At 43.6% G+C, this 27,832-nt stretch overlaps 1 protein-coding gene across 1 annotated transcript in view; it reads right to left on the bottom strand.

Annotated features, from left to right (window-relative positions):
* Positions 1-27,832, bottom strand: part of EXT2 (exostosin glycosyltransferase 2) — a 122,690-nt gene that overhangs the window by 11,199 nt on the left and 83,659 nt on the right. The window contains exons 9-10 of the mRNA XM_065881915.1: positions 26,286-26,452; positions 913-1,056 (exon numbers count right to left, since the gene is read on the bottom strand). Coding sequence (XP_065737987.1) covers positions 913-1,056; positions 26,286-26,452 — 311 coding nt within the window. The remainder of the gene's footprint in view (positions 1-912; positions 1,057-26,285; positions 26,453-27,832) is intronic.

Raw genomic sequence — 27,832 nt, 5'->3', positions numbered from 1 at the left:
TGCCACTGCTGACAATTGACAAGTTATTACTGTTTAGTTAAGCCACACACTCCCAGGGAGCACTCCACCATCAAACAGAATATTCTAAAGTCCAATGCATACCCTTCAATCTCTCCCTTTAATAAAAAAAAAAGAGTCAAAAACATAGTGACAATTCTAAGAGAAGAAATACAAGAGGCTAAAATATACACAAAAGGAATTTCAACCTCAATAGTTATCAAATCACAGTGAAATCAATAAGATCCACTTTCACCTATCAAAACAGCTAAGTTTGATTTTTTAAAAATGTTTTTCATGCAAGGGAGGGTATGGTAAGATACTTTTGTATTTTGCTGGGAAGAATGTAAATTGGCACAAACTATATTGAAAACAACCAACAAATATATATATCAAAACCTCCCCCGAATGTTCATAATACTTCTAGGAATCTATCATAATGATCCTAAGTACAAACGGGTATGAAAATGGATACTGATCATTGTTTAAGCATTTGATATAAAGCATTATCTAGCAAAAAAATTAGATACAACCTAAATATATTAGATACAAAATAACATATTAGATACAAAACTTAGATACAACCTAAATGACAGACAAACAGTTATACATGATTTATGGAATATTAATATAATGGTATATTAGCAATTATGTTAAGAAGTTGTTTATGAAGAAATGTTAATGATATAAGAAAAAAACTCACAATATAATGCATGCAAAAAGCAAACTAATGAGAATATTTACAACTGTCTGTACATGTGAATTAGTATATCAAAGAGGCAAACTGGAAAAAAACATCTAAAGTAGAACATTTTTCCAAAACTCGTGAGAATTAAGTTGGGCCAAATAAAACAAGTATCATACTCTTGGCTTGACAACTCAGCCCCACTTGCCCCAAGTCTGCCCCCGACTTACCTTGTGATAAAAAGCTGCCCCTGTGAGCACCATGGACACCTCATTGGTCCACTCAGACTCATACTTCCACTTACTCATCTCATGGTCCCAGAGATGCAGGCGACCCGGGTAACCCACCAACCGGTCAGGAAATTCTCGCCAGACCTGAGGACAGAAACACATCAGCAATCAACTCCCAGTTCAGACAACAACCGAGCACAGTGCTCAGTTCTTTAAACAGTATCGACAGAGTCCCCACGTTCAAATCTTCACATACTAAGAGCAGAATAGGCTTCTGAAGATATCTGATCCAACAGATGCTACTTCTTCTGCCAATATTCAAAGATAGATGTGATTCTAATTTCCTCCAAAACTTCCCCGTGCTTGCTTGGAAATTTCGAGTAATGTAGAATAATAGCTTCCTGAATTGGGCCAAGGTAGGTAATCTCTTAACATGTGATTAATGAAACAGGTTCCACTCTTAATGAACACACAAGTGAAGACTAAATGGAACCCTGATTTGTAACAAATTTTGATCATTGTGAAAACTTACAAAGTCTCTGTTTCTAAAAAACAAAAAGAAATCTATCTGGAGCACAAAGACATTTTAATGACCTTTTGGAAGCCTCAAGTATACAAAATTTGTCTGATTCTATAATCTGTAACAAACTGAAAACAAAAACTTGATTTCCGCATTTGGAAAGGTTCTTAGATTTGGAAAGGTTCTTAGATATAGCTTTGTTAAACAGAATTTGGTATATGAGGGGTGAGGTACTTCCAATACCTCTCCCCATGTATTTCCGTATAATTTAGTTTAACCTTTAAACCATTAACCATTAGTGAATACTGACAATCTACCAGCTGTCCTGGCGCCGCTTCTCAGCACCACGAATCCTCATCCTTGACCAGGCCTCTAAACAGCAGAGTTCCAGAGGGCCTACTCCTGGCCCCTATTCTCTTCTTTCAACTCTCCCCTCTAAGTAACATCTAGTTTCAATCACTAAATACTGTCTCTACTCTGATGCCCTCTAAATGTATGTCTGGCGCGGAACATCTCTGAAACTACCAACTACATTACTCATTAGCAGATTAATGCAGGTTACTGGATTACTGTAACAGACTTCCAACTTATTTCTTGGCTTCCACTCTCACCCCTCCAAACCATCATCTACAGAGCATCACTAAAAGGACCATTCTTAAAAGAACAGTAGGGTATTCTATACAGGGTAATTCAATCAGTGGGCTCCATCCTATTAATTTATATATTTTTTCATTATGTATTTTTTCATTATATATTTACCCAACACCCCAGTGTCACTGAGTCCAGGAAGGATGCTTCATTGCTTTCCCAAAGGCAGAGCCAGTATACTAACACTCCCCCTTTTTTAGTTGGCTAGGGCTACTGTAAAAAGTAACACAAACTGAGTGGCTAGAAATCTAGAAATCCAAAATCAAGGTGCTGGCAGGGCCATCGCACCCAGGGGAAGGAGCCTTCCTTGCCTCTTCCCAGCACCTGGGGGTTGGCTGTCAATCTCTGGCATTCCTTGGCCTGTAGATGCGTTGCTCCAAACCTCTGTCTTCACATCGTCTTCTTTCCTCTCTGTGTCTCTGCGCCCAAATTTCACCTTTTTATAAAGATTCCAGTCAAACTGAGTTAGGGCCTACCCTAATGATCTCATTTTAACTTAATTACCTCTGAAAAGACCCTATTTCCAAATAAGGTTACTAAGGGTTAGGATTTCGACATACCTGTTTTAGATACGTTCAATCCATAACATCCCCCCCCCACAAAATCTTTAAAAAACAAAAAATGGCTTCCTATTGACTAAGAATAATAACGAAACTCCTTAGCATGTTCTAAACGGCCTTCCTACTCTCCGATCTCTCTCGTACCGCATTCTCCCACAATTCACTGGCTTCCCTGTTCTTTAACTGTGAGTAGACTAGACCTCAAGCCCTCTGCACCTGCTATTTCTTCGATGGAATGTTCCCCCAGCTCTTCAAAAGGCTGGTTCGTGCTCATCAGTCAGGTCTCTGCTTAAATGTCACCTACCCTGAGAGGTCTTTCCAGACCTCCCCATCCAAGGTAAATGCCGTCCCCCAATCAGCCATTCTTCATCACGCCCCCTCACCCCATGCTCTTCTTCACCAAACTTCCATTACTTGAAGTTGCACTGGTTATTTCCTGTCTCCTCACTATCCCTTTTCCTCCCATAGAGTTTAAGCTCCATGAGGCAGAGACTCTGTCTTACTCACTGCGGCCTCCCAAGCACAAAGCACGGGGTCGGCACATGAGAGCATTCCGTGCACACTTGTTGAATGCACGGGGGGTGGGGGGGTACAAAATCTCTGCAGGCAGAGAGCTGAGCGTGAAAGAAGGGAACCAAAGATACTTCCTCTCTTCTTCACAGCCAGAGCTAGTATACTTCTTAATTCAGAAAGGAAGTCTGCAACAGTACTGATCACCCGTTACCATTCATAATAATGTGATAGCCTTTGTGTGAGAAGATCACAGTAGTAGCTCACCATCACTAAAGCACATGTTTTAAATTGCTTTTCCAGCAGCGGGTAAAGGGACATTTGCTGAGTCATTACACTCTCTTGCCCAGGCCTTGTGAACATCTACGTGCTTTCCTGGGCTGACTGACCAGGGTCTCGAACGTGGTCTGGAGCTGTGAAGAGGTTTCCTTCGTGCGGAACCAGCTCACCTAACAGGCCTCTCCAACCCACAACCTTGGCCTCGTTAACCCCATGTTGTAACCAACAGAGTTAATCGGCCACAGGCAACATCATAATAGCCGGAGACAAATGAATCCACGTCAAACATTTCCTCAGATGTTTAATGCTGCTGCTGTGTTCTCTACTCTGGGGTTTGTATTTCAGCAGATTAAAATAATATGATACTATTACAGCTTTATAGAGCCCAGAGCAACAACATAGGCTGTGGGCCGTAACTTCTGTCTGGCCTGTGGGCCTGAACACACCCCACCAAGCACCTGCCTGTTCAAGTCACACCAGGACCACAATCACCAATCCATCTCAATGGAATTAAAGAGATTTCTGAAGGGCTCCAAGCGCAAGTAACTGCACTCAACACCAGTGATGGGCAAGGTGGAGGAGAGGGGGGGCGGGTGGGGGCATCCATTCAGTTGGCACCTCTGCTGGATGGAAGCTGCATTCCCCCTCCCTGTATTTGAGTCAACACAGCTCTCTAATCCGCGCAAAGGAAGGTCAAATCACTTTCCCAAGGGGTTCTTTTCAAGCCCCCATCTGCAGCAATAATAATAACACTGGATCAGTTTTAGGGTCAAAGGCTGTTGAGATTTCAGTCCTCTTCCTGTTAGCTGAAGCCACTTACCAGACTCCTCTCCAGAGACACTTAATTTGGTAACACTGGGTCACAGAACGCTGAACTACGCTGCTCTGAAAGCATCAGAGGTGTCCCGAATCTCAGATGCCTTTGGAGCCTTCAGTGAGAGCTGTTCCTCAGGCGGGGCCTCTCTGCCCTTGACTTACTCCAGGCAGCTGGATGCAATCAAGATACCATCCTTGTCACTTCATCTATAACTCTGCAGCTGACTGCAGGATCAAAACGGAGTGGAACAGAAGGGGATGGGCCTTCTCTAGCCAAGCCCCGGTGTAGTACGAAGTCGATTATGTATATAGTAAAGCATTTTCCCAGCCAGAAGAGCAAGAACTCGACTTCGACCCCTCCCCTTCCCTCTTCGCTACCCATCTCCCACTCTAATTCAACTTTTTTCTTTTTACTTCAGGGAAATGCTCCGGGGTCAGCCTGTGGTCATTACTAACAGATGCCTTTATATACTGTAGTGCAGGAATTTGAAACTTCACATTATATCCCTATAGTTCTAGTAACAGTGCTCCCAGAGCTATGTTCAAGTCACAACGCCATCATTCAGTTGTTTGCCTATACTACTGAAGTCCCCCATGTGTAGTGTCATCTTTTAAGACAGAGGCCTACGTCTGTCATAACAAACTCCACGCCTCGGTTAGGGGCTTAGCAATCATTTGAATAGTCCTTACATTTGGGGCCTATTCTACATCACTATTCAAACAGAAATTGTAATAACCTAATACCATCCTAACTATTTCCTTCCCTTCTAATTTTTATAATCTTGGTCCCAACCACCTCTTACCTGGATTATGGAAATATCCTCCTCTCTGGACTCCCAGCTGTGCTCACTTCTCTATTTTCAGTTTTCTATCTACCCTTTTTTTTTTTTTTTTCTTTTTTAAGCTTCCTGCGGTCTTTTGCGGCTTCCCATTACTAGAGGATGAAACTAAGAGCTTCTACCTTTTTTTAAAAGGCACAGCAGCCAGCCTTGATTACTGCTTATAGAAAGTACACTGGGGACAAGGTTAACGTATATCCAGGCCTGGCTCTGCCACTGATGAGTTGTGCCCCAGACCTACTCAAGGTGCCCTGCTTCCATTCTGCCCTCTGCAAAAGGAGGGGCTGGATTAAATGACCTCTAATGAACTTTTAGGCCTAAATTCTGATATCTTCTTCCTCACTGACCTATTTCCAAGGAAACTAATTCAGCAACTGTGATCAGTTGCTGGCCTGCATTATTTCACTTTGTTTAAAATGCCGCACCCATACGGGTACCCAATAAATGTTCCTGAAAAGAGAATGCACTATATTCTAAGCCAGCTTAGAGAGCGCATATTAAACTCAGGGTGTGTGCTAACCACAGTCAGATTCAGGAAACAGACTGGGGGTGGGGTGGGGGAGGGAGAAGGTGAAACAACAGGTGGCGCCCATCTGGGATATCCGATTAGGAGATCATGGGCTAGCTCCAGGAGGAAAGGAACTCTCTGAAGTGGCTGCTACAGTCATCACACTTTCAAAGGCATAGTTCCCACAGGGATATTGCTACTGGGTGAGAGGGATGCCACATGTATCAGGATTCATGAATCAAGAGATGGACCAAGAAGTGGTGGGGGAAAAGGGGGTGGGGGTGGTGGTGGAGAGGGGGCAGAACATGGACGCAAGGTACCCAGACTGGGCCAGGGTTCATTTCTCTCCTTGCACATGCCCCCTAGGTTTTGTTGATCCCTAACCATCAAAGCAGAACAGAACGCTATGACCCAGCCCAAGCCCTGTGGCCACATGCGAGGGTCAGTCGTGGCAGAGCTGCAAGGAACCCAGTTCGCAGACACCTTTGGATTAGTGGCCGTCCTTTCCATCAGGACTGTCTTGCGTGCTGCCCAGATGGGAAAGGGGGAGCTGGCTGAGGTCCAATTTCTAGCTGGTTTCCACAGAGAAGCCAGTTCTCGGATTCACTCTCAGCCCTCTGGGAACAAAGCTCACCTTTTATATTTGGAATTTCCTGAAATGAAGTGGAATGGAGGGACTGATTGGCTCCATTTTCAGCTCATGCTTTTAATTACAATGGTGGTTGGTAGTTTTTGTCAAGGGGGTGCTTTGCAAAAAGCCAAAGAGCTTTTACCCATGCCTGGGACACTATTAAATGCTAACGCTGGGCATCTAGAGCAAGGGAGCCCAACGTTGTCATCTGGAGTGCCCTGATGCTGACTGGTTTTGACAAATACATGTACACGCTGCATTATGTATTAAGAGTTACCTGTTACATCACTTCAGTCTGCCCCAGAGACCTTTCCAACCCAAGGTGGGGTTCTGCTTAAAATTAGCCAAACAGGAAAAGCCCCATCGTGGGAAGGCTCCTGGGGTTTTGGCAGCGATCCTATTTGCCCCAGTCTGGCTGGAGGTTAGTGCCCTGGCGCTGGGGCACATGATCGCCACTCCTCTCAAGTCCTCTCTTCAGGCCTGGGCCTGTGATGAAGGTAGGGAGACAGACCAGGATTGGCCACAGCTGGTAGAGGAGCATGTGCGTTAAACCTTTCACGGGTACCACTGTTAGGGAGACACCACTGAAGAGGTGGCTCTAAGACATCTGCCATCTCACCAGACGGCAGAACCACAGGCCTTCGGTGGATGGTTAAGAAGAGACTCACACTCCGGCAGTGTGAGCTGCGGACCGCCGCCCACGCTGACTCAGGGGTCACTTGGAAGGCGGAGATCATTTGGTCGAGTCCCCTCACTGGACAGATGGGAAAACTGAAGGCTGGACAAGAAGCGCTGTCCAGAGGTCACACTGCTGGGTCAGGCCTAACTCCCCGTCCAGCCTCTGCTCACGAGGTCCTGCGATTTCCCGCTCTCCTGATTCTAAACAGCACTTCCTCTCCCCACACTCAGGCCCTCACTCGTCAAACAAAGAGGTCAGATGACGGGGTTTAAAGTCACACTCAGTGTCAGTGTTCTCAGCTGTGTGCAGTCGCTGGCAGAGACGGTTAAGGGTCCTACACACACGCGAATGACCGAGGTGGGGAACAGAATGGGGAAGCGAGAGGCAGCGGGGAAAACGACAAAACCCTTTGCTCCCCTCAGCACCCATCTTCTGAAAGCCGAAGGCTCTTCATGAACGTGGTTTCCATTTAGCAGAGAAAGCCACGTGCTCCCACCGTTAAAAGAAGGAAGTCCCATCAGCTGTGTGGCAAACGAGTGAGACGCCACTTAGGACACCGAGGGCCTACTGGAGCCTTGTAATCCGGGAGGCTCTGGGGCAGGGAAGGAAGGACAAGCAAAAAGCAGCTGAACAAAAGATTAAACTCAACTACTATTTTTCATGAGGCAATGAATCTCCTGAGAGATAATAAAGAAGGGAAGGAGAGACGCGCGTTTGAGGGGATGGGAGGAGGCAGAGATGGGTCAGGATCAGGTCACGGGCCTTCTAATTTCGTGCTCCTTAAGACCCACTAAACGTGAAATCATTTTTATTTCCATAACCTCAACTCCAGTGGGGGTGATACTGTTTCTAAGTCTGGTCCCAGGGGATTGTTTAATGAAGTTAAAAGGAGAATAGTGATCATAAGGCAAATGGCTATTCCCTTTAAATCCTGCATGAGGTAGAAACAGAGACTTCAGCTTTTATAAACAACCATTACTGAGCCTTCGAAATTTCAACTTGATCTTGGTGAGCCTTGATTTGACTGACTGGAGACCAAAGATATCAGCTCTGCCCAGCAGGGAGGAAGTAACTCTTCTTACTTCATGTCACTGTTCTGCCCTATCACTCACAGATGCTACCGCAGAACTGGCCAGGTTTGTTTTCTTACTGTGCAAAGGGAGGAAATGGCATTGACCACAAACTGCAATCCTGGCTGACTCTGAAGCATAAATGTGGTTCCAAGACGATTCTTTAATGAGTTAATTAATCGGAGCGCCCTATATGTGTGCTTAAACTCCATAATCTCTTGGTGGAAAATCAAGAAGCAGAGGAACTCTTTTTAAATCACTTATTTATTTGTATCCCATCTACTTCAAAAAAAAGATTTGGGATGGCCTACAACAGAAGGCAAACACTAGAATAAAGTCCAAACTATCAAAACAGATGATGCAAAAAGAGACAAAAAACAGAAAACAGATGATGCCCTCAATAACATTTCTTTAAATATCCAGAGATTCCACCTATCTTAAAAATATTAACCCTGGACTTCCCTGGTGGCACAGTGGTTAAGAATCCACCTGCCAATGCAGGGGACATGGGTTCGAGCCCTGGTCCGGGAAGATCCCACATGCCACGGAGCAACTAAGCCCGTGCGCCACAACTGCTGAGCCTGCGCTCTAGAGCCGGGGGGCCACAACTACTGAAGCCCGCGTGCCTAGAGCCTGTGTTCCGCAACAAGAGAAGCCACCACAACGAGAAGCCCATGCACTGCAAGGAAGAGTAGCCCCCGCTCGCCGCAACTAGAGAAGGCCCGCACGCAGCAATGAAGACCCAACGCAGCCATAAATAAATAAATAAATTTATTAAAAAAATATTAATCCTGCTATCAAGTTCTAGAAAGGCAACCCAACAGCAAGCTTAAGTCACAGTCTAGGGATGGAGAGATTTGGGTGTTTCTATTTATTAATTCATTTACACATTCAACTCTTAGATACTTTCTGAGCTCCCACTATTTTTTAACTAAACATTTTACTTTGAGATAACTGTAGATTCAAAAGTAGTTGTAAGAAAGAATGCGGAGGGAGCCCGTGTACTCTTTACCCAGTTCCTCCCAATGGTAACATCTTACAAAACTACAGTGTGACGTAACAACGTGATATTCACACTGACACAGTCAAGATTCAGAGCATTTCCATCAGCGTTAGGGTCCCACCTGCTGACCTTTTATAGACCCTCCCCATCCAGGTACCTTCTGACAACTGCTAATCTGTTCTCTATTTCTACAATTTCGTAATGTCAAGAAGGCTATGTATCAATGGAATCATACAATACGTAACCTTTCGGGATTAGCTTTTTTTCACACGGCATAATCCCCCAGAGATTCATCTAAATTGCTCTGTATATCAATAGTTTGGTCCTTTTCGTTGTTGACTAATATTCCACGGTGTGGATGGACCAGTTTGTTTAACCATTCACCCCCTAAAGGATATCTGGGCTAATTCATTTTTTGGCACTACAAACAAAGCTGCTACAAACGTTCGCATACAGGTTTTTGTGTGGGCAGAAATTTTACTGCCTCTGGAATAAATGCCCCAGTGCAACTGCTGTGTCGTGTGGTAGTTGCGTACTTAGTTTTATAAGAAATGGCCCAAACTGTTTTTCCAGAGTGGCTGTACCATTTTACATTCCTACCAGTAATGTATGAGAGATCCAGTTTCTCTGCATCTTCACCAGCGTTTGGTGTTGTGACAATTTTTTTTTAAATTTTAGCCATTCTGATAGGTGTATATAATTCCAGTTTTAATCTTTTTTTTTTTTTTGGACATTAATTTATTTATTTATTTTTGCTGTGTTGGGTCTTCGTTTCCGTGCGAGGGCTTTCTCTAGTTGTAGCAAGCGGGGGCCACTCTTCATCGCGGTGCGCGGGCCTCTCACTATTGCGGCCTCTCTTGTTGCGGAGCACAGGCTCCAGACACGCAGGCTCAGTAGTTGTGGCTCGCGGGCCTAGTTGCTCCGCGGCATGTGGGATCCTCCCAGACCAGGGCTCGAACCCATGTCCCCTGCATTAGCAGGCAGATTCTCAACCACTGCGCCACCAGGGAAGCCCCCAGTTTTAATCTTTAATGGTTAATGATGTCAAACATCTTTTCACGTGCTTTTCGCCATCTGTATATACTCTTCGGTGAAATAACTGCTCCTGTCCTTTGCGCGTTTTCTAATTGGATTGTTTGTCTTTTGCTGTTGAGTTTTGAGAGTTATATATCCTAGGTGCTACTCCTTTGTTGGATATGTTGTTTGCAAATAGTTTCCCTCAGTCTGCAGCTTGTCTTTTAATACTCTTCACAAGGCCTTTCACAGAGCATAATTTTTTTTTGCAGTATGCAGTATGTTGTGGTCTCTCCTGTTGAGGACCACAGGCTCTGGACGCGCAGGCTCAGCGGCCATGGCTCACGGGCCCAGCCGCTCTGCGGCATGTGGGATCCTCCCGGACCGGGGCACGAACCCACGTCCCCTGCATCAGCAGGCGGACTCTCAACCACTGCGCCACCAGGGAAGCCCCAGAGCATAAGTTTTAAATGTTGATGAGGTCCAATTTATCAACTTTTCCTTTTATGAATCATGCTTCTCTTTGTCTAGCCCTAGATCCTGAAGAGTTTTCTCCTTAAGTTTTTTTCCTGAAAGTTTCATAATTTTACGTTTCATATGTTCAAGCCCATGATTCACTTCCAGTTAATTTTTCTGTAAGGTGTGAGGTTTAGGTCAAGGTTAGATTTTTGCCTCTGGATGTCCAATTTGTCTAGAACCATTCATTAACAGAGCTGTCTTTCCTCCACTGTATTGCGTTTGCACCTCTGGTCAAAAATCAGTTGCCCCCAACTATTTTCTAGGGACTGTCTTATACTTCAAAGAGTGAATACAAAAATAAAGGATATATCTTGTTACTAAGGAGCTTACCACTGAGAAAATCTAATGACATATGCATAGAAAGCTAGAGATGAAAGAAAGCAAGGATGCAGGAAAAAGTACAAAAAAAGAGTTAAGTCGGGGATGGGAAAGCAGGGAATAAGGAAAAAGCTTCATGGATTTCATTTTAAGAGGATAAAGGAAAAGGAAGTTAAATTACAAAGTTAGGGCTGAGATCCCTATTGCCCCCAACCAGGTAAATTATCAGTACAAAAGTTTACTCTTTGTTCTCTGTTTAAGCAGGCCAGCAAGGAGAAAACCAGAGTTCTCCCTCTGAATACAAAATACAGAATCAGGGCTTCCCTGGTGGCACAGTGGTTAAGAGTCCACCCGCAAATGCAGGGGACACCGGTTCGTGCCCCGGTCCGGGAAGATCCCACATGCCGTGGAGCAGCTAGGCCCGTGAGCCATGGCCACTGAGCCTGTGTGTCCGGAGCCTGTGCTCCGCAACGGGAGAGGCCACAACAGTGAGAGGCCCACTTACCGCAAACAAAATACAGAATCATTTAAACTTTGAAAAACTCCTCCTAATTTCACTCATAGAAATTATATATAAAAAAATTCCATATCCAATCACATTACGTGCACTCAATCAGTAAATATTGACTGAGCACCCACTATGTGTCAAGCACTAGGCACAGAGCAGTAGACCAGGCAAACACAATCCTGTCTGAATGGACCGAGCTAAAGAGGGGGGTTTGTCAATCCAGCCCCAGATCTACGCCACCGATGTGAATTAGTGGCCTCGGTTATAAGAAGTTAGCCCTTTCCTGCCCCTTCCAGGAGCAGAGTGTCAACATGTGATCAGGACCTCTGCCCCACCCCTCAAGTCTTCAGCCCAAACTCCAGAGGCTGGATGGGAACCCAGAAATTTTGCTTTTAAAGGTTGACAAGTTTTGATCTAAAGCAGCCAACAGATAGTAGCAAATATACTGCAATCACGATTAACCCTACGCACCAATTTTGGAGCAGCAAGAAATAAATCTGACCTAAGAGGTGAGTTGTAATTTTATCACACTGATTAGCTCACCTTGTTTTCTTGAGATTCATTCTCCCAGGTGTGACATTTTTAAGGTTTGGGGACTACTCCGTTCCTTTAAAATTTTCTTTCTTTCTATTCTTCCAAAACAGGGAATTGCTATGTCTAATGCAATAGCAATCACCAACCACTGTCTTAAACTCACGATTTTGCAAGCAATTTTACAAGTGGCAATGAACGGTGCGGCTTCACACTTGGGCAGCACACCACAGAATTCTGCTCCAACAGGTGCAGGCTCTGCCCTCCTGAGAGAGCTGCGGGGGCAGTTCAGGGCCTGGATACGGCCAGGATGGCTTTCATTTCCCCTGGTCCCATGCCAAGTCCTGCCCACACACCTCCTTTAAGCACCCCTATGAAAATCAAGGCAGATAAGCAGCCTATGCAAGACAAATTCCCGCTATTCCCAAATCATAAACCAAATCCTGAAGCTCTGGATTCCTGGAGCTGCCAAAGCCTGTAATCAATCCCAAAGAGACAACAGGCAGGTTTTGGAACAATAACCCGTAAACATATGGATCCTCTCAGGGCTGGAATATCACGGCAGTTATCTCCTTTTGAATGGGGGAGGGAAAGTATGCATTCTTTAAACCATCAAGTGTACCAACACCTCTTTAAAATAACTATCCCACATTACAAACATTCATTCTTGAGGCACAGAACTCCGGGGCCAGGTGGGCTTGCCGGTGCTGCAGACAAGAAAGATGGCGAGGTGTGGCTGGGGTGGGGGGCACGTAGGGCGGGGAGTGGGAAGGTCAGGAGAGCTCTTTCCTCACCGGCACTGCCTGACAAAATAAGCGCTTATGGAAAACTGCAAATCTAACTCACCTGACTTCCGTGGGATGGGAGTCTGCGAGGAGGAGACACCCTTCAACGGAGACACCTGATGTACCAGCGGGCAGCAGGCTCCCTCCTTGGGATGAGGAGCCCCGAGTCCTACATTTGATGTTTCATTAATGGCTAGGCAAACAAATTCTGAGCTCGCTGTTTTAATTTGCTCAGTGGGGAAGGAAAAAGTGTCACTCTATTGTAATTCCCAACTGGGTGCTTTTTTAAACCATCAGATGTTATTTCAATGTTCAGCAGACATATTCGATTTCCTTTCCTTAATATTTGTTTGACTTACCCTCCGAGGGGGACTGGGTGCTTTAGAAAAGCTCCGAGAGGTCAAACCTCACTGCAGCTTCTCTCAGCGCCTCCGTGGGCCCCGGCCTGCCACTCGGGGTCCGCTTTCAGCAGATCGTGCTCAGAGCGGCACACGTGAACTATTCTCCCTCCAGGCCCCTCGAGTCTGGGCGGTGTAAATCAGTGCAAGCTGGTGATAGGACAGACCTATCAGAGGGTTCAGGTCTCCCACAGGCTGGAAACAGGGAGCCCGAAGTGATGTGAAGACCCCAGGGAGGTCATTCTCTAGGAAGAATGACTCCCCTCTGACCTCGGTCTTCCTCATGCCTCCTGTGAGGGGAGTTCTGACTGTACCTCGTGGGCAAGGACACTCACAGAATAAGCCGTCCGGCCTGCTCCCTCTTCTCAGAACATCAGTCTCTATAAAGGCAACTCTTCATGTACTTAAGAAAAGGGAGAAAAATGGAAGTAAAGAGAGACAGATGTCCTTACAATGGTCCACACCATTGATCTGTATGATGGCCAGGCCCAGGAAGGAGACTCAGAGGGGAACTGTCACTCACTCAGATGTAATACACAAGGCTCAAAGAGAGCTTCCAGCCATCAGCTTCTTCAGATCCTAAAAGAAGTAGTCACCGCAAGTCCTAGACAATTTTTAGTGTTCAAAAAGCTCAGCTTTGACAAAATGGTTCTATAGCTACCGTAAAGCCCTAGCGCAGACCCAGCACAAATGCTGATCCCGAACAGCTCTGACAAGGTTTGATTTTGCGCACGCCCAAGACAGGCCCGGCTCCTTGGGACAGCCAGTGCCTGCACTCATGGGGACCGACACCTGTGCTGGCTCCATGGTACACTGCTGCTACAGTCCATCATCCAGAGAGGAGAAGGAAACACCCGAATTCCCAGTCTTTCCAGGCAGCCACTGGGTCAGGCCATGTGAAGGCTCAAGGATCTGAGTCAGCTGAGAGGCCAAGGAACGGAAATCTATGGCACTGGTTCCCACTGAAGGCCAAGGCACTTCCAATAGTTAGGTTATCTGCTGCAGGGATGTCCCTTGCATTTGGGCCCTCCTTTAGGGACGTTTCATTTTTATCAGTGTCGGCTATGAGAACCCAGTTTCTCGGTGCTCTAGGTGAAACCAAAGAGTGTAAGCCTGTCGTAGGGCCCATGGCAGGATGAGACAGGTGGTTCCATGTACCGTAAAGAAAACCCGCCCTGGATTCCCAACAACCCTGAGCACAATTTCAGATCTAGGACTCTGGGACTTAAATCTAGAGAGAAAAGCAGCCAATTCCCTATCAGAAAGATCACAACCACAAGTCTGTAAGAAACAGTCTTGAGACCCAGTCCAAGACCTGGTATCTGTGGCACTTTCACTGGGAGATGGCTCAGAGAGGGACAAACAGAAGGACAGAGACAACCTATTTTCTTTTTTAAAAGTTACCCACTAGCTTTTTAAAAAAGGTTATTATTAAGTCTAATTCTAAGATAGGTGTTTCCAACTTTCTGCTCTTCTAGTGAGAAGAGAGAAAGTGGAATAGTTTATTTAGAATCACAGAATACATCATCTCTCCCCCTCCCCCTGGATGAATACATTTAGCTCTAAATTTTACTAATTCTGTTTAAAAGTTAACTGTTATATAGTCTCAGCTCTGGAATTCTCCACTTAGCCAAGCTCCCTCGTTACAATCAAATCTGAGCTATGACGGAGCCCACCTTTCCCTTCTTGGTTCTTCAATCCAGATGAACATTAAGCTTATAGGTTTTCCACTACCAATATCTAACTGGCTTTCCCTGTCTTCAGTCTGTCATCTCTAATTCATCCCGTGATCTGCCTGGACCATATACCTCTTTGCAAACCTATGACACCTCTTCACCGCCTTTGACTTTTCAGCTGACCTCTTAGCCTGTCCATCAGCTGGCCCTATATGGCTGAACCGACCTAGCTTCCAACGTCAACCCAAACACAAGTTCCGCCTCCATCACATCAACTGGCCTGTGACTCCCCTGTGCGACCACACGTACACCCAAGCTCGTTCTAACTTGGGTTGCCTTTCATCTTGGTGCTTCCTATAGCAGGAGAACGCACTCAGAGGTGGTTTCACGTTCTCATGAGAAAAAGTAGGGCATTCCATGCTATTTTGCTGTCTTTTCATGATCCTTTACTTGCCATTACCTTGGGGAGTTGTGAACAAAATAAAACAAATAAATTATCATAATTGATTAGCACCCAAGAGGTTTCAGCAGCCGCTACCACCTAGGGGACGCACAGGCAGTAAACGCAAGGCATCAGCATTGTGTGCACCTAACAACATACAGTTGCTCTTAGTCAATCCCCATCCCCACATGAAGGACTGATTTTATAACCAGTATTATTAGCCAAGAGTGTTTCACATCTCTCAGGTGAAAAATGTTCAACACTTAAGGGCTACTAATAATTTTTTATGGTTGGAAATGAGGATCAAAGTACGAGAGGAAAAATAAATTCCCGGGTTCATACATCCAGCCAAGTCTGCATGGCTCATTTTCTGCCACATGTTTTAAACGGCCTCTCTTAAAGGCGGGGGAGGGGAGGAGGAACAAGTTGCATTTTATTTCCCAGCTCTTTAGCTCTGAAATAAAAGCAGACAGACTTGGGGGGAAAAAAAAATCAAACATTCGAGTAACACTATACACTGCTACTGTTCCCCCAGGAGCTCCTTGCAAATGAGTATCAAGAACTCAATAGATACTTTCCTGGTAAAATACATAAACAGATAAATAAATTATCCCAGGCTGAAAAGAATCTCCACATCTGGTAGCTCACTAGAGCTTGTCAAACAAGTCAGAAACACGCAGGGCCAGAGAAGATCATTCTTTCGCTCCTGATTTCGGGGCTGGCAAGGGAATGTAACATTTCCCAAAGCTCTTTGCCTTCCAACAGGGAATATGACCCATTTAAACAGGCAAATGACCCCTATGTTTTCTTCCAATTAAATAAATAATGATACCCAGGCATTAGGTCTTGAATCCACATGTCTGTGTCCTCAAGTCACAGACACTGGAAGAAAAAAGGCCTTTCCTACAGGGTCTGGCCTTTCATTCCCAAGAACTTGCTAGGGCGTCCCTTAAAGGGTTATATTCAACGTACATTTAACACCTTACAGAAGTAACTTAACCTCCTCGCACCTCAGTTTTCTCAGAAATAAAGCATGAAGTGCCAGGATGGTCTCCAAGGTCCCTTCCCGTTCTGATGCCGGGTTTCTTTAAAACAGAGCCTTCTGCCTTGTCCGCGGTCCCCAGTACAGTGTTAACATTCCCGACGTGTGCTATGGCTTTGCAGAGGCTGGCCGAGCACTGCTGTGGCTCCAGCAACTTCCTCCGGGAAAGGGATTCCGGAGGTCGTGACGGGTTTCAAGCTTACAGCCCAGGTAGACCTTCCCCCTTCACTCCTCTTTCATCTCTGGGCTCTGACGGGAGGCCACCTTTCTTTCTCATAGCTCGGGGAGGGTGCCATCTGCAAGCTGCCTTCAGACTCTGCTCTGTGTCCCTTAAGCAAGCTGTGGAGCCTGCTGCTCTAAAATGGTTTCTGTAAAGTGATGCTTCCAACCCTCTAACTAAAGCTCTGCTTTACAATGCCCTCTCGTTGTGAGAAACACACGTCAGGCCTCAGAAGAGGCATCAGCAGAAACACCATCAGAACAGACCCCGGGTCACCACGCTCTCCTCCGCTAAGGCAACGGCTGTGCTCTCCCTTTCACTCCTAAAAAGCTGTTGGCATTGCCTCCAAATACCCCTGGATCCTCACACAAACAATCTCTCTGGGTTTCACAGGAAAGCAAAGGAGTTTGACACTTTTTACGCATATAAGTTGGATTCTTTTTCACATGAACCCATACCTTATACATTTGCCTGTACTTCTGATCCCTTAGATTCATGACACCTGAGGGATTTTAGGAAGTCATCTGGTCTATTCTTCAGCTCCAGGAAGGACTAGTAAAACCACCTTAGATACCGGAGGACTGCTGGCTGCCCCTTCCTGAAAAATTCCCAAATGGGGAGACGCCTCTGTCTCTCCAGATTTCTCTAAAAATGCTTTGGAGCCACAGTGAGAAAGGTCTGCTGCATGGTTTCTCTTTGATTCTCACATATTAAATACTGTGTTTAAACCATTTTTTATTTAATCTAGGATAATGAATTTAACTACTACAAAACTAATAAAGGCTATAGACACACACAGCCAAACCAGAAGAAACGAAGATGCTTATTTCAGAGAAGAATAAGCAGGGGAATATTTTGGTTGTACTAAAAGTGCCAATGTACCTAACGTTACCTAATTGACCTAGTAAGATCATTAAATCTACAACTGCAGAATGTAGACTCTTTTTAGGGGCACACAGAACATTAACCAAAATAGACCTTTTACTAAGCCATATCGTCTCAACACATTTCAAAATGATGAGATCACATGGAGTATATTTTCCGACCACAGTGGAATCAAATCAGAACTCAATAAGAAAAAGGTAACTTTAAAAACTGACAAAAGTAAGCAATATACTTTTATATAACTATGGGTCAAAGAAGAAATTAGAAAATATTTTAAACTTAAGGATAATGAAAATATGACAAATCAAAACTTGGGAAGGTACCTAAAGCAGTAATTAAGGAGAAATTTACAGCTTTAAATGCATATATTAGAAAAATAAATACTGAAATCACTGATCTAAGCTATCAAGTCAAAAGGTTAGAAAAATAACAGCAACTTAAACTCATGAAATTAGAGGAAGAGATTAATCAAGAAAAGAGTAGTTAATGAAATACAAAACAAATACACACTAAAGAAAAATCAACAAAATCAAAAGTTGATTCTTTGCAAAGAATATGACACTGATATACCTCTAACAAGGCTAAAGAAAAGGAGAGAAAACAAAAGTTGTCAATATCAGGAATGAAAAAGAGCACAGCGATCCAAATCTTATGGACTTTAAACAATAACAAGATAATAGTGTGGATGATTTTATAGCAATGCATTTCACAGTTTAAATTAAACGAACAGAGTCCTTGAAAAACACAGCTTATCAAAACTAACACAGGAAGAGATAGAAAGCTTGAATAGTACTAGAGCCATTAAAGAAACTGGGTCTGTAATAAACATACTAGAGTGCTGGCTGAGGATAAAAGGATGTAGGATGAGTAGTGTAAGAAAGTCATAAATATCAACTATGGCTCACGAGCAACCTGCAGAAGAATGTAGCAGCCATGCAGTTTGCTCGATTCCTTACCATATACACACCAATTTATTTGTCTCTTCTTTTCCAATTTGATATAAGAATTATAGCTATGATATATTCCATATATACAATGTATATAGTCTATATAACTTATTCTTCAGATGTCTGTAGTTTCCTCAGCCTCTTGAGTCTATAAGTTTAATGACCTCTGGCAAAGTTTGGAAGCTTTCAGCTATTTCTTTAAAAAATTTTTGCTGCCCCACATTCTTTCTCTTCTCCTTCTGGGACTCTGATGACACGAATGTTATATCTTTTGTGACTGTCCCACAGGTCCCTGAGGCTCTGTTCATTTTTTTTCCCCCTATTTTCTCCGTGCTGTTTAGATTGGATAATTCCTATTGATTTATCCTCAAGTTCACCAGTTCTTTCCTGTTATCTCCATTCACCTATTGAGCCCACCCAGTGAGTTTTAAATTTTGGTTACTGCAGTTTTCAGTACTAAAATTTCCATCTGGCTCTTCTTTATAGCTTCTGTTTCTTTGCTGAGACTTTCTATTTTTCCATTTGTTTCAACAGTGCTCATAATTACTTATTAGAGGATTTTTTATGATAGCAGTTTTAATATCCTGGTTGATAATTCCGACATCTGTGTCATTTTGGTGTTGGCAACTGTTGATTATCTTTTCTCATTAAAGTTGTAATTTTCCTGGTTCTTGGTATGATGAGTAATTTTGGATTGTTTCCTGAACATGCTGACTGTTACTGTGAGATGGTGCTGCCTTTCACACTTTCTGTTTTAGCAGGGAGCTTAGGTTCAGAGTGCATGTCCGGATCCACTTTGTGGGCTCTGGATTGAATATCAATTGAATTTTCAAAGACTATATCGTGCTATTCTGGTCTGCCTAATTTGAGTGCTCCCCAGAGGCTAATTTGAAACCTGGGCAGTATTCTACACTACAGTTTCTTTCTCAAAGCCTTTGCTCTGTTGATTCTAGTCAGTTTCAGGCATGGACTGATCTGAAGGGAGAGGGGTGACAGTGTGCCCAGGAGGAATCCCTCCTTTCCATAACCTTCCCTCCACTCTCGAGTTGGGAACGGATGAGGTGCTCTTTGCTGTCTGTTGCTTGGTGCAGGCTGGGGATGGTGGACAGGACACCGCCCCCCAGCCCCCAGTCTCTGCAGCTGTGTCTTCGCTAACATTCACTTCATGGAGGACATGGAAGGTCAACTGGGTTCCACCCCACAGTCTCCAGAGTGGAGAGGGGACAGGGGAGGAGTGCCGTCTCTGCTCCTGCCTCCTGGTAGTGCAGGGTGGGAATGGTCAGCAGGGCTCTGAATGACAATCCCCCCAGTCACAGCATCTAGTTGGCAGGGGTACATATGGCTTCTTTCATGGTGTCTGCCTGGTGTAGAGTAGGTACAGTCAAAAGCGTTCCATCAGCAGGGCTGCCCTCTTCCCAGTCCTTACAAGAGAAAGTGGGTTTTTCTTTTTCTTTTTCTGCGTTTGTATGCTCGTTATCTGTGCCTATGAGTGTCATGGCCTTCTGCAGCACTGAGGCTGGGGTATACAGGAGGGAGGGAAGGAGGGAGGAAGGAAGGAAAAAAAAAATCCAAGGGAACTCACTGCTGGAGTATCCCTTAGGTCCTGAGGACCCTAGCCAGTCTGTCTTCTTTTTCTAGGAATAGGGTGGAATGTGCTTGCTCAATCTTGTCCAGAATTGGAAGCCTATAATTTATTCATTAAGTTACAGAATACTAAGTAGAATTGTGACAAAATTAAAGAAAGAATAAATAATTAACCAGAGACTGATATTATGACTATTGGGACTCTGTGTCTCACCTTCTAGGGGAGGGAATGCAAGGCCTGTATATGTATAAAGGACAGCTGCTGCATCCTTCTTAGTGAAAAGAATACACTTGTTACTGTTGCTGCATGGAAGTTCAAATATGTGTAGAAGGGTCTGTATGGGTGCTCTGGAGTAGCCAAAGGGGTAGACTGCACTGGTTATAAAGCTACTCCCTTGTAGCCCCAAGCCCTGCTTCTAAATTCTGCCTTGTGATGCTAGGGCTGAGACTCTGCAAACATCTCACCTTTGCTAGGTGGTCTACCAACAGGGTGCACTAGAGAGAGACTGGGAAACTAGAGAAAAGGAGAAGGGAATTACTTCCTGTTTTGCCTGCTTTTCCCGACAGTGTGGCATTTCACCCCAGCAGCAGAATGTGGTTCTAGCCTCTTCCGGCAGAGCCAGCCTTACCCTGACCCCTCAGAGGTACTAGCAATAGCCAGCCGGTGGCCCCTCCTCAGAGGTTTAAGGCCCAGCCCCGGGGGTGAGGGGGTGGGGTGGGGGGTCTCTTCCAAGCTTCTAGGTTCTGACGAACCCAGCCTCTTCCCTCTCTTCCTTTGTTCCTCCCACCCTAGGGGTAGTGGACGCTCCCTGGAGTTATTCTCTCTTTATACTTTCAGTAGCCCCTGTTTGCCCTCTCAGCTCTCTAATACCTCTATTAGAAAATTTCATATACTAAATCCATTCTATTGAAACAATTAGTATAGATTCTGTTTTCCTGACTGATACGGATTCTTATTTGTTAATACTGGAATAGGAAACAAAATGTTCAGGTGTTTTTACCTTCACCAAAGAGAGGTTTCAAACAAATGGGTTTGAACGGCACAGAGGCAGAAATAGGACAGTTACATGATGAAATCTTCCCAGGTGGCATGGTATGGGGAAAATAGCAACAAAATGAGTTGTATGCCCTTATTAAGTGCCACTTACTAACTGGGTGATATTGGATAAGTCATTTATGGGCTTCATATAGTTTATGGATGGGCCTTACCTATAATTAAAAGTGAGCAAGCTAGATGATCTCTAAGTTTATCGCCAACCTGAAACTCACTTTATTTTTAAGAAATCACCAGTAAAACCATCTGGGCCTGGATTTTTCCTTGTAGGAAAATTTTGATAACAACAATTTCTTTAATAGAGGGTACATATTCTGTTTAATTTTACGTAAGTTGTAATTTTCAAAGAATTTTTACATTTCATATAAATTTTCATAATATTCTTTTAATGCCTGTAGGATCTATAGTGACAACACTTCCTTAATTCCTTTTCATTCCTGATAGTGATAATTTGTGGGGGTTATTTTGTTCTTTTTTTTGTTTTTTTTTCATTTTAACATCTTTATTGGAGTATAATTGCTTTACAGTGGTGTGTTAGTTTCTGCTTTATAACAAAGTGAATCAGCTATACATATACATACATCCCCATATCTCCTCCCTCTTGCATCTCCCTGCCACCCTCTCTATCCCACCCCTCTAGGTGGTCACAAAGCACCCAGCTGATCTCCCTGGGCTATGTGGCTGCTTCCCACTAGCTATCTATTTTACATTTGGTAGTATATGTAATTCCATACACATATGTTTTTATTTCTTTTGGAAGCTGGGTCATATGAAAAGTATAACTTTTTTTAACTTTATGAGAACCTGCCAAACATTTTCCAAACCTGGTTGTACCATTAAGCATTTTTACCAATATGTATGAGACTTCTAAGTAGCTCCACAGTCTAACCAACATGTGGCACTACCAGTATTTTAAATTTTATTTCATCATTCTAGTGGGTATATAGTGGTAACTCATCGTGCTTTTACTTTAGAATTGCCCTAATGACTATGAGGTGGAGAGTTTTTTCATACGTTAGTTTACATCTCTATATCTTCTTTTATGAAGTAACTGTTCAAATCTTCTGCCCACTTTTAACTGACTTGTTTTCTTATTACAGAGGTATGAGAGTTCTTCATATATTTTGAAAATATTTTTCCCAGTCTATGACTTGCCTTTTTATTTTCTTAGAAGTGTCTTTTTAAAAAGTGTTAATTTTGATGAAGTCCAATTTGGTTTCTTTTATATACTGTGCTATTTGTCTCTTACTTAAAGGAAAAAAACAAACATTGCTTAGCTCAGGTACACTAGAACTTTTTCCACTGTTTTCTTTAAGAAGCTTTATAATTTTAGTTCCTGCATTTAGGGCTAGGATCCATTCTGAACTGACATATGGATATCAAATTACTCCAGCACCATTTAGTGAAAAGCCTGTCCCACCGCTATTGAACTGACTTGGGTCTTTTGCTGAAAACTGATTGATGACACGTGTGGTCTATTTCTGGACTCTATTCTATTTCACTGATCTACACGCCTGAGTCTATACCAGTACCACAGAGTCCTGATTACTGTAGCTTTATAGAAGTCTTAAAATAAGGTAGTCCCGCAATTTTGTCCTTCTTTCTTAAAATTGCTTTGGCTTTTCCAGGCCCATTGTGTTTCCATTTCAATTTTAGAACTAGCTTGTCAATTTTAACTTTTTAAAAAGCCTTCTGGGATTTTGACTGGGCTTGCTTTGAATCTATAAATCAGTTTGGGGAGAACTTACACCTTAATAATAGTGAGTCTTTGGATTCAGACGTATGATACATCTTTCCATTTATGAAGTTGTTCAATTTCTCTCAGCAATGTTTTGTGGTTTGCAATGAACCCATACGGCCCCCCTTTTAATACATTTTTCAAGCTGACCCTCCCTACCCCTTCTCCAGGCAGCCACCGATCTCCTGATCACTAAAGATTAGCTTGCGTTTTCTATAAATGAAATCATAAAATATGTTCTCTTTTTTATCTCACTTCACTCACTCGGCATAATTATTTTTAAATACAACCATGTTGTCGTACGCATCAGTAGCTCATCAATTTATTACTGAGTAGTATTCTATTGTATGGATATACCACAATTAGTTTATTCATTCAACTTTTGATAAGACTTCTTTTTTTCCCCTCCAGATTTTGGCTTTTACAAATAAAAGCTGCAAGTACAAATACTAATACTTGTATTAGCGTACAAGTATTCGTGTATACTTATGCTCTTATTTCTCTAGGGTGAATCTCTGTGAGGAGAATGGCGGGGTCACATGGTAGATACATGTTTAACATTGTAAACTCCAAACTGCTTTCTAAAATGGCTGTATCCGGATTATGGATCACAGTGAAGTGGAAAGGCATGCAGGCCAGAATAATCTCTCTCCTATCTTTCATATGCATGCTGGTAATGAAGATTTATTCATTCATCAAATATTACTGAGTATCTGATGAACGGACTGAATTGGGTTAGGCAAAGAGGATACAGCAATGAACAAGACGGCCGTGGTTCTGTCCCTATGGGGCTTACATTCTAGAAGAAAAGCAGACACTGAACAACACACTTCACAATTATTTGCTCACAAAGAGGTAGCGTGCTCTAGTCTGGAGACTTTCTGAAAGCTTCTTTTGATCTGAGTGCTGAAGGATGAAGAGCAGTCAACAAGATAGATACAATCCTAACACACTGTGATAACTGTGACGAAGAAGTAGTTCTGGGCTCCAACATAACTCTCCTAGGACATAAATTTTTGTTAACTGATTTGTTTATTCACTTAATCCGTCAAGCTTGCATGAGAATCATCCTAGCCTTTGGCATAAAAAACAGGATTTAGGAGCACCGTCTTCTGTCTTCCGATTCAACACAAAACTGGGTACCCTCTCCAGAAGAGAACTGTCCCTTCTGAATGATGGAAACAACCATCAACCTTCCTCATGAATCAGCGGAATCATGAGAATGACAGCAGCAGTCGTGGTAGCAGCTGCTAATGTGGTATCTCGTAAAGAGCAGAAGAGCACACTGCCCACCACCCAGAACCGGTACTTCCTGAGCGCTGTCCATGTGGTGGTGCTACACAATCTTATCTAATGTACATGACAACCCAATGAGGCAGATGCTGTTAGTGCCATTTTATATAAGAATAAACTACAACCCAGAGAGATTACATAAGTTGTCCATGGTGACAGAGTAGAAACTTGGGCCCAGTACTGTCCTAACTTTGTTCATTATATTAATTACTATACAAGAAATAACTTTACAAAGTTACCCTAAAGCACTAGTGGGGGGGATGCCTGAAAAACAGTTTTCCTTAGCAGCAAGGTAAGTTAGTGATGGACAAGGGATATGCTGATGGCTCTGAGGACTACTTTTGAGGACCAGTAGTCTCTGACATGGTAAAAATCCTCAGGGAAGACAGTACAGTGTCACACAAACTTGAATTTAAACCCCAACTCTTCCACTTATTTAGCTGTGTGACTGCAGCAAGGTATCTAACCTTGCTTGGTCTCAGTAAAGAAGGTGAAAAACAATAACTGCCTTGCAGGTTTGGGAAAAGATCATTAATGTGTGTAAACACCCAGTAAATTGATAGGAACATAGTAAGTTGGATATAGATAGTAGTTAGGAAAGTTGTTCCTTTCATAGCATCTGGAGAAGGTCCCAATTACTGGAGATGAGGGGTTTCCCTGCCCCCTACTCTTCTGATACACATTACCTCTTTAGAGGTAATGTGGAGTAAACACAGGGCATCAGAGGGAAGAGGTGAAGATTCAAGCTCAGTCCCTCAGGGTTTTGCACTTCCTCTCATCAACACATTTTTTGCTGCTTGAAACGAACTCAAGGTTGAAAGAGATCCCAGGTTTCAATATTCATGAGACCCCAAGATTTCAACTCAAGGTTGAAAGGAATTCATCTAGTCTAACTTCCTTTTATTAGACTTCATTTAGACCAACTGAAATATCAAAGAGGTAGCACTCTGTCCATCTTGGCTATACCATTTGGAATGTTCCCTTTTTCAACCTTCCTTTTACCACAAAAATAAACACATGGGTTTAGTTTGAAGCCATTACATGCAATGGAGAGAAAACACTGGCAGAAAAACTGGTTTTGCCATGAGTTGCCTACTTATTACTTAGAAGAATAAGTAGGTAATTTGCTTTTTGAAAAAATGGGAACGATAGTGTATGAAACATCATCCAACACCTTAGACGTGACGATACGAAAGGAAGACACCAATATGAATAGAAATAAATCCAGAAAGATGAGTGCATGTTTTCCTAGCTAGTCTCATGCCTTTCACTGGCCAGTAACGACATCGACCAAGGTATCACACATCAGTCTATTTCACAATTTCTTTTATACGCAATGGATATATAAATATATTTTATAAATATAGTAAAAACCTGGGAAAACTTGAGCTTTTAATTTTTGGTGGTGGCAGTGGTAGGGGGATTCCTATTTCTTCCCCTTAAAATCCACTTCTAATTTAAGGCTTAGAAAGTAAATTTCTATAATAAATATATGTATCACATATTGCTTCATTAGATAAAACTTCATGATTTCTTAGAACCTCAAATTTAACAAATCCTAAAAATGGTTACCCCTCTCCCAAAGACAGGATGACTACGGGGGATACACTTCCCCCCCACTCTTCCCTGTGCCAGCTGTAGCTAATTGATTTGTACACTCTGTTTTGCTTGGGCCTGATACCACCACTACACCCCCGCAGCCGCAGGCCTCAGCCTGTCGCCATCATGCATCTCGTGTACATCCTCCCTGACAGGACTCATCAATTCCTACTGCTTTTCACCAGGCCTCAGCTCTGGCACTTTCCCCTGGGGAGACCTTTACTGGTCTCCATACTTAACCCCTGAACCCAGTCTAATCCATCAGCCACATCGAATGAATGGTGATAGAGAATGTTTCTCCCCAAAGACAGGCAGCCAGCCTCTCCACTTAAAACTCAGAAAGAAAGCCATCAACAGGGTCTGCTTTCTGTTTGTCAGTGTCGCCAGCTTCTTCGCTTATTGATGTTTTTATTGTTGCTGTGCCCAGCTGCTTGAGTCGGGGAAGTGGTATTCAAGGAGACATCAATTAAAGTGCTTGTTAAACGTCATAGATGCTCTTTTGAAAATGTCCCCTGGGACTCTCCCTGGGAGTTCCCAAAACTGGTGGATGGCACAGTTGTCATTTTGGAATAGGGTTTCCCCAAAGTTCTAAAGAACAGCTTCATAACCTACACTCCTACGCACAGCTTTTGGACGCTACTAGAATTTAGAAATTACGACTTTACAGAATGAAATATAACACTCTTTAGTAGGAAAGACAAGCAATAATGGGCAATAACTATCAAAAATGTAAATGCACCGTTTGGAACCTCCTTACCTCATAACCGAACTGCAGCTCATCAGAGGTCAGCATAATGATATCGTCGTCAATGGCCAGAACGGCCTCCGTCTCGATTTCATCGTAAGGGAAGAAACGGTTACTCAACTTGTTTTCAGCAGTTCTTACAACTTTTAAAGGAACCCGGATTTTGGGCCACAGAGAATCTGGAAAAAGAAAAACCAAGGTATTTATTACTCTCCTAACTTCTGTGAGGAGATAAACTGGTGAAAGCATCGCATCACAAGTGAGATGGAAGAATCAACTCACATCCATGACTCTCATGAAATCCACACACCCAGCTGTGCAAGGAGAAACACTTATAGGTGCGTTTTTATAATATCCTACATTGTAAATACTTCCATCCTCTCTACATCCTTACAACACTACTGATTCTCAATGTTGTCTTAACCAGAATCCACAAAGTGGCTTCAACTCACAATTGAGAGAGGAGCAAAACGACTTGATGAAGGTCACGGTGATGAGAGGACGAATGGGCTCCGGACCGCCTCACGCTCAGGCCCGTGGTTTGAACACCAGGACTCTACCACCTCTGCACAATCCTTCCAGGTAGGTACACCCTAGCTCAAAACCCGCCTGCAGCTGTGCTGGGAAATACACGTGCTGAGGACAGAAGCGCCTGCCCCCATCACGCCATCACCCACAGCTCCCAAGGCTGCCAAATCCACCCTCACAGAACTGTGGCCCTGAAGGAGGTCAGCTTTCCTAACTTAGCACCTTACCACCTCAACAGTCCTGCTCTCCTGACTCACTGGGCTTGGCTTCTCATTATGATCAATTTACAGAGTAAATATCGAATATCTAGGTCCAATTACATGGGATTTTCTGGCATACTGAAGAAACACAAACTCATGACTTGCCTTACATTTTTCCCATTCTACTTTGAAATGACCGAAGCCATTTAACCTCAGGTTCCTTATTTTAAAGTGCTGTGTTTAGCATAGCATGAAATTAATACTTGTTTCAATACAGGACCCACGTCCACAGACCTCAGTGTTCTCTACAGAGGGCAGTTTGTTCTTCACGCAACATTTGTCAAACGAGAATAGAAAAGGTATCATACTGCTTCCAAAAACCCAACACGTAATTGTGGGAAGGTCTAGTTTTTGTGATTCTTGAAGCCCCAAAATGCCTGTGGCCACTCCAGAGTCACCATACTGAAGGAGAAGTGTGACAGAGGGAAAATCAGGAGGGAAAAAAACCTGTCTTAACTGACTGCAGATAAAATCTCCTACGCATAATTTACAATACATCCATGTAACACGTTGGGGTGCTCCAAGGGTCTTAGAGGAGGCACCCCCAAGGGCAGCTTCCCAGCAGGTTCTACAGATACCTTCAACAGCAACTCAGTGAACTGAAGCCCTCGACAGTACCCCGGCTGGCCTGATAACACCCCCTGGACAACTTCCTGCTTAATTCCGTGGGTATCCAAGGCAGCTGCTGGTTTCTTGTTTGCCAGTCTTGGCCTGTGGCACCTGAGAACCTTCACCATGCAGTGGGCTGCAGCCACCCTGTCTCCAGCCAGG

Source organism: Phocoena phocoena, chromosome 8 (genome assembly GCF_963924675.1).
Source record: "Phocoena phocoena chromosome 8, mPhoPho1.1, whole genome shotgun sequence".
Taxonomy (NCBI): Eukaryota; Metazoa; Chordata; class Mammalia; order Artiodactyla; family Phocoenidae; genus Phocoena; species Phocoena phocoena.
Note: the sequence above shows the minus strand (reverse complement) of the source record. Positions and strands in the feature narration are given on the sequence as shown.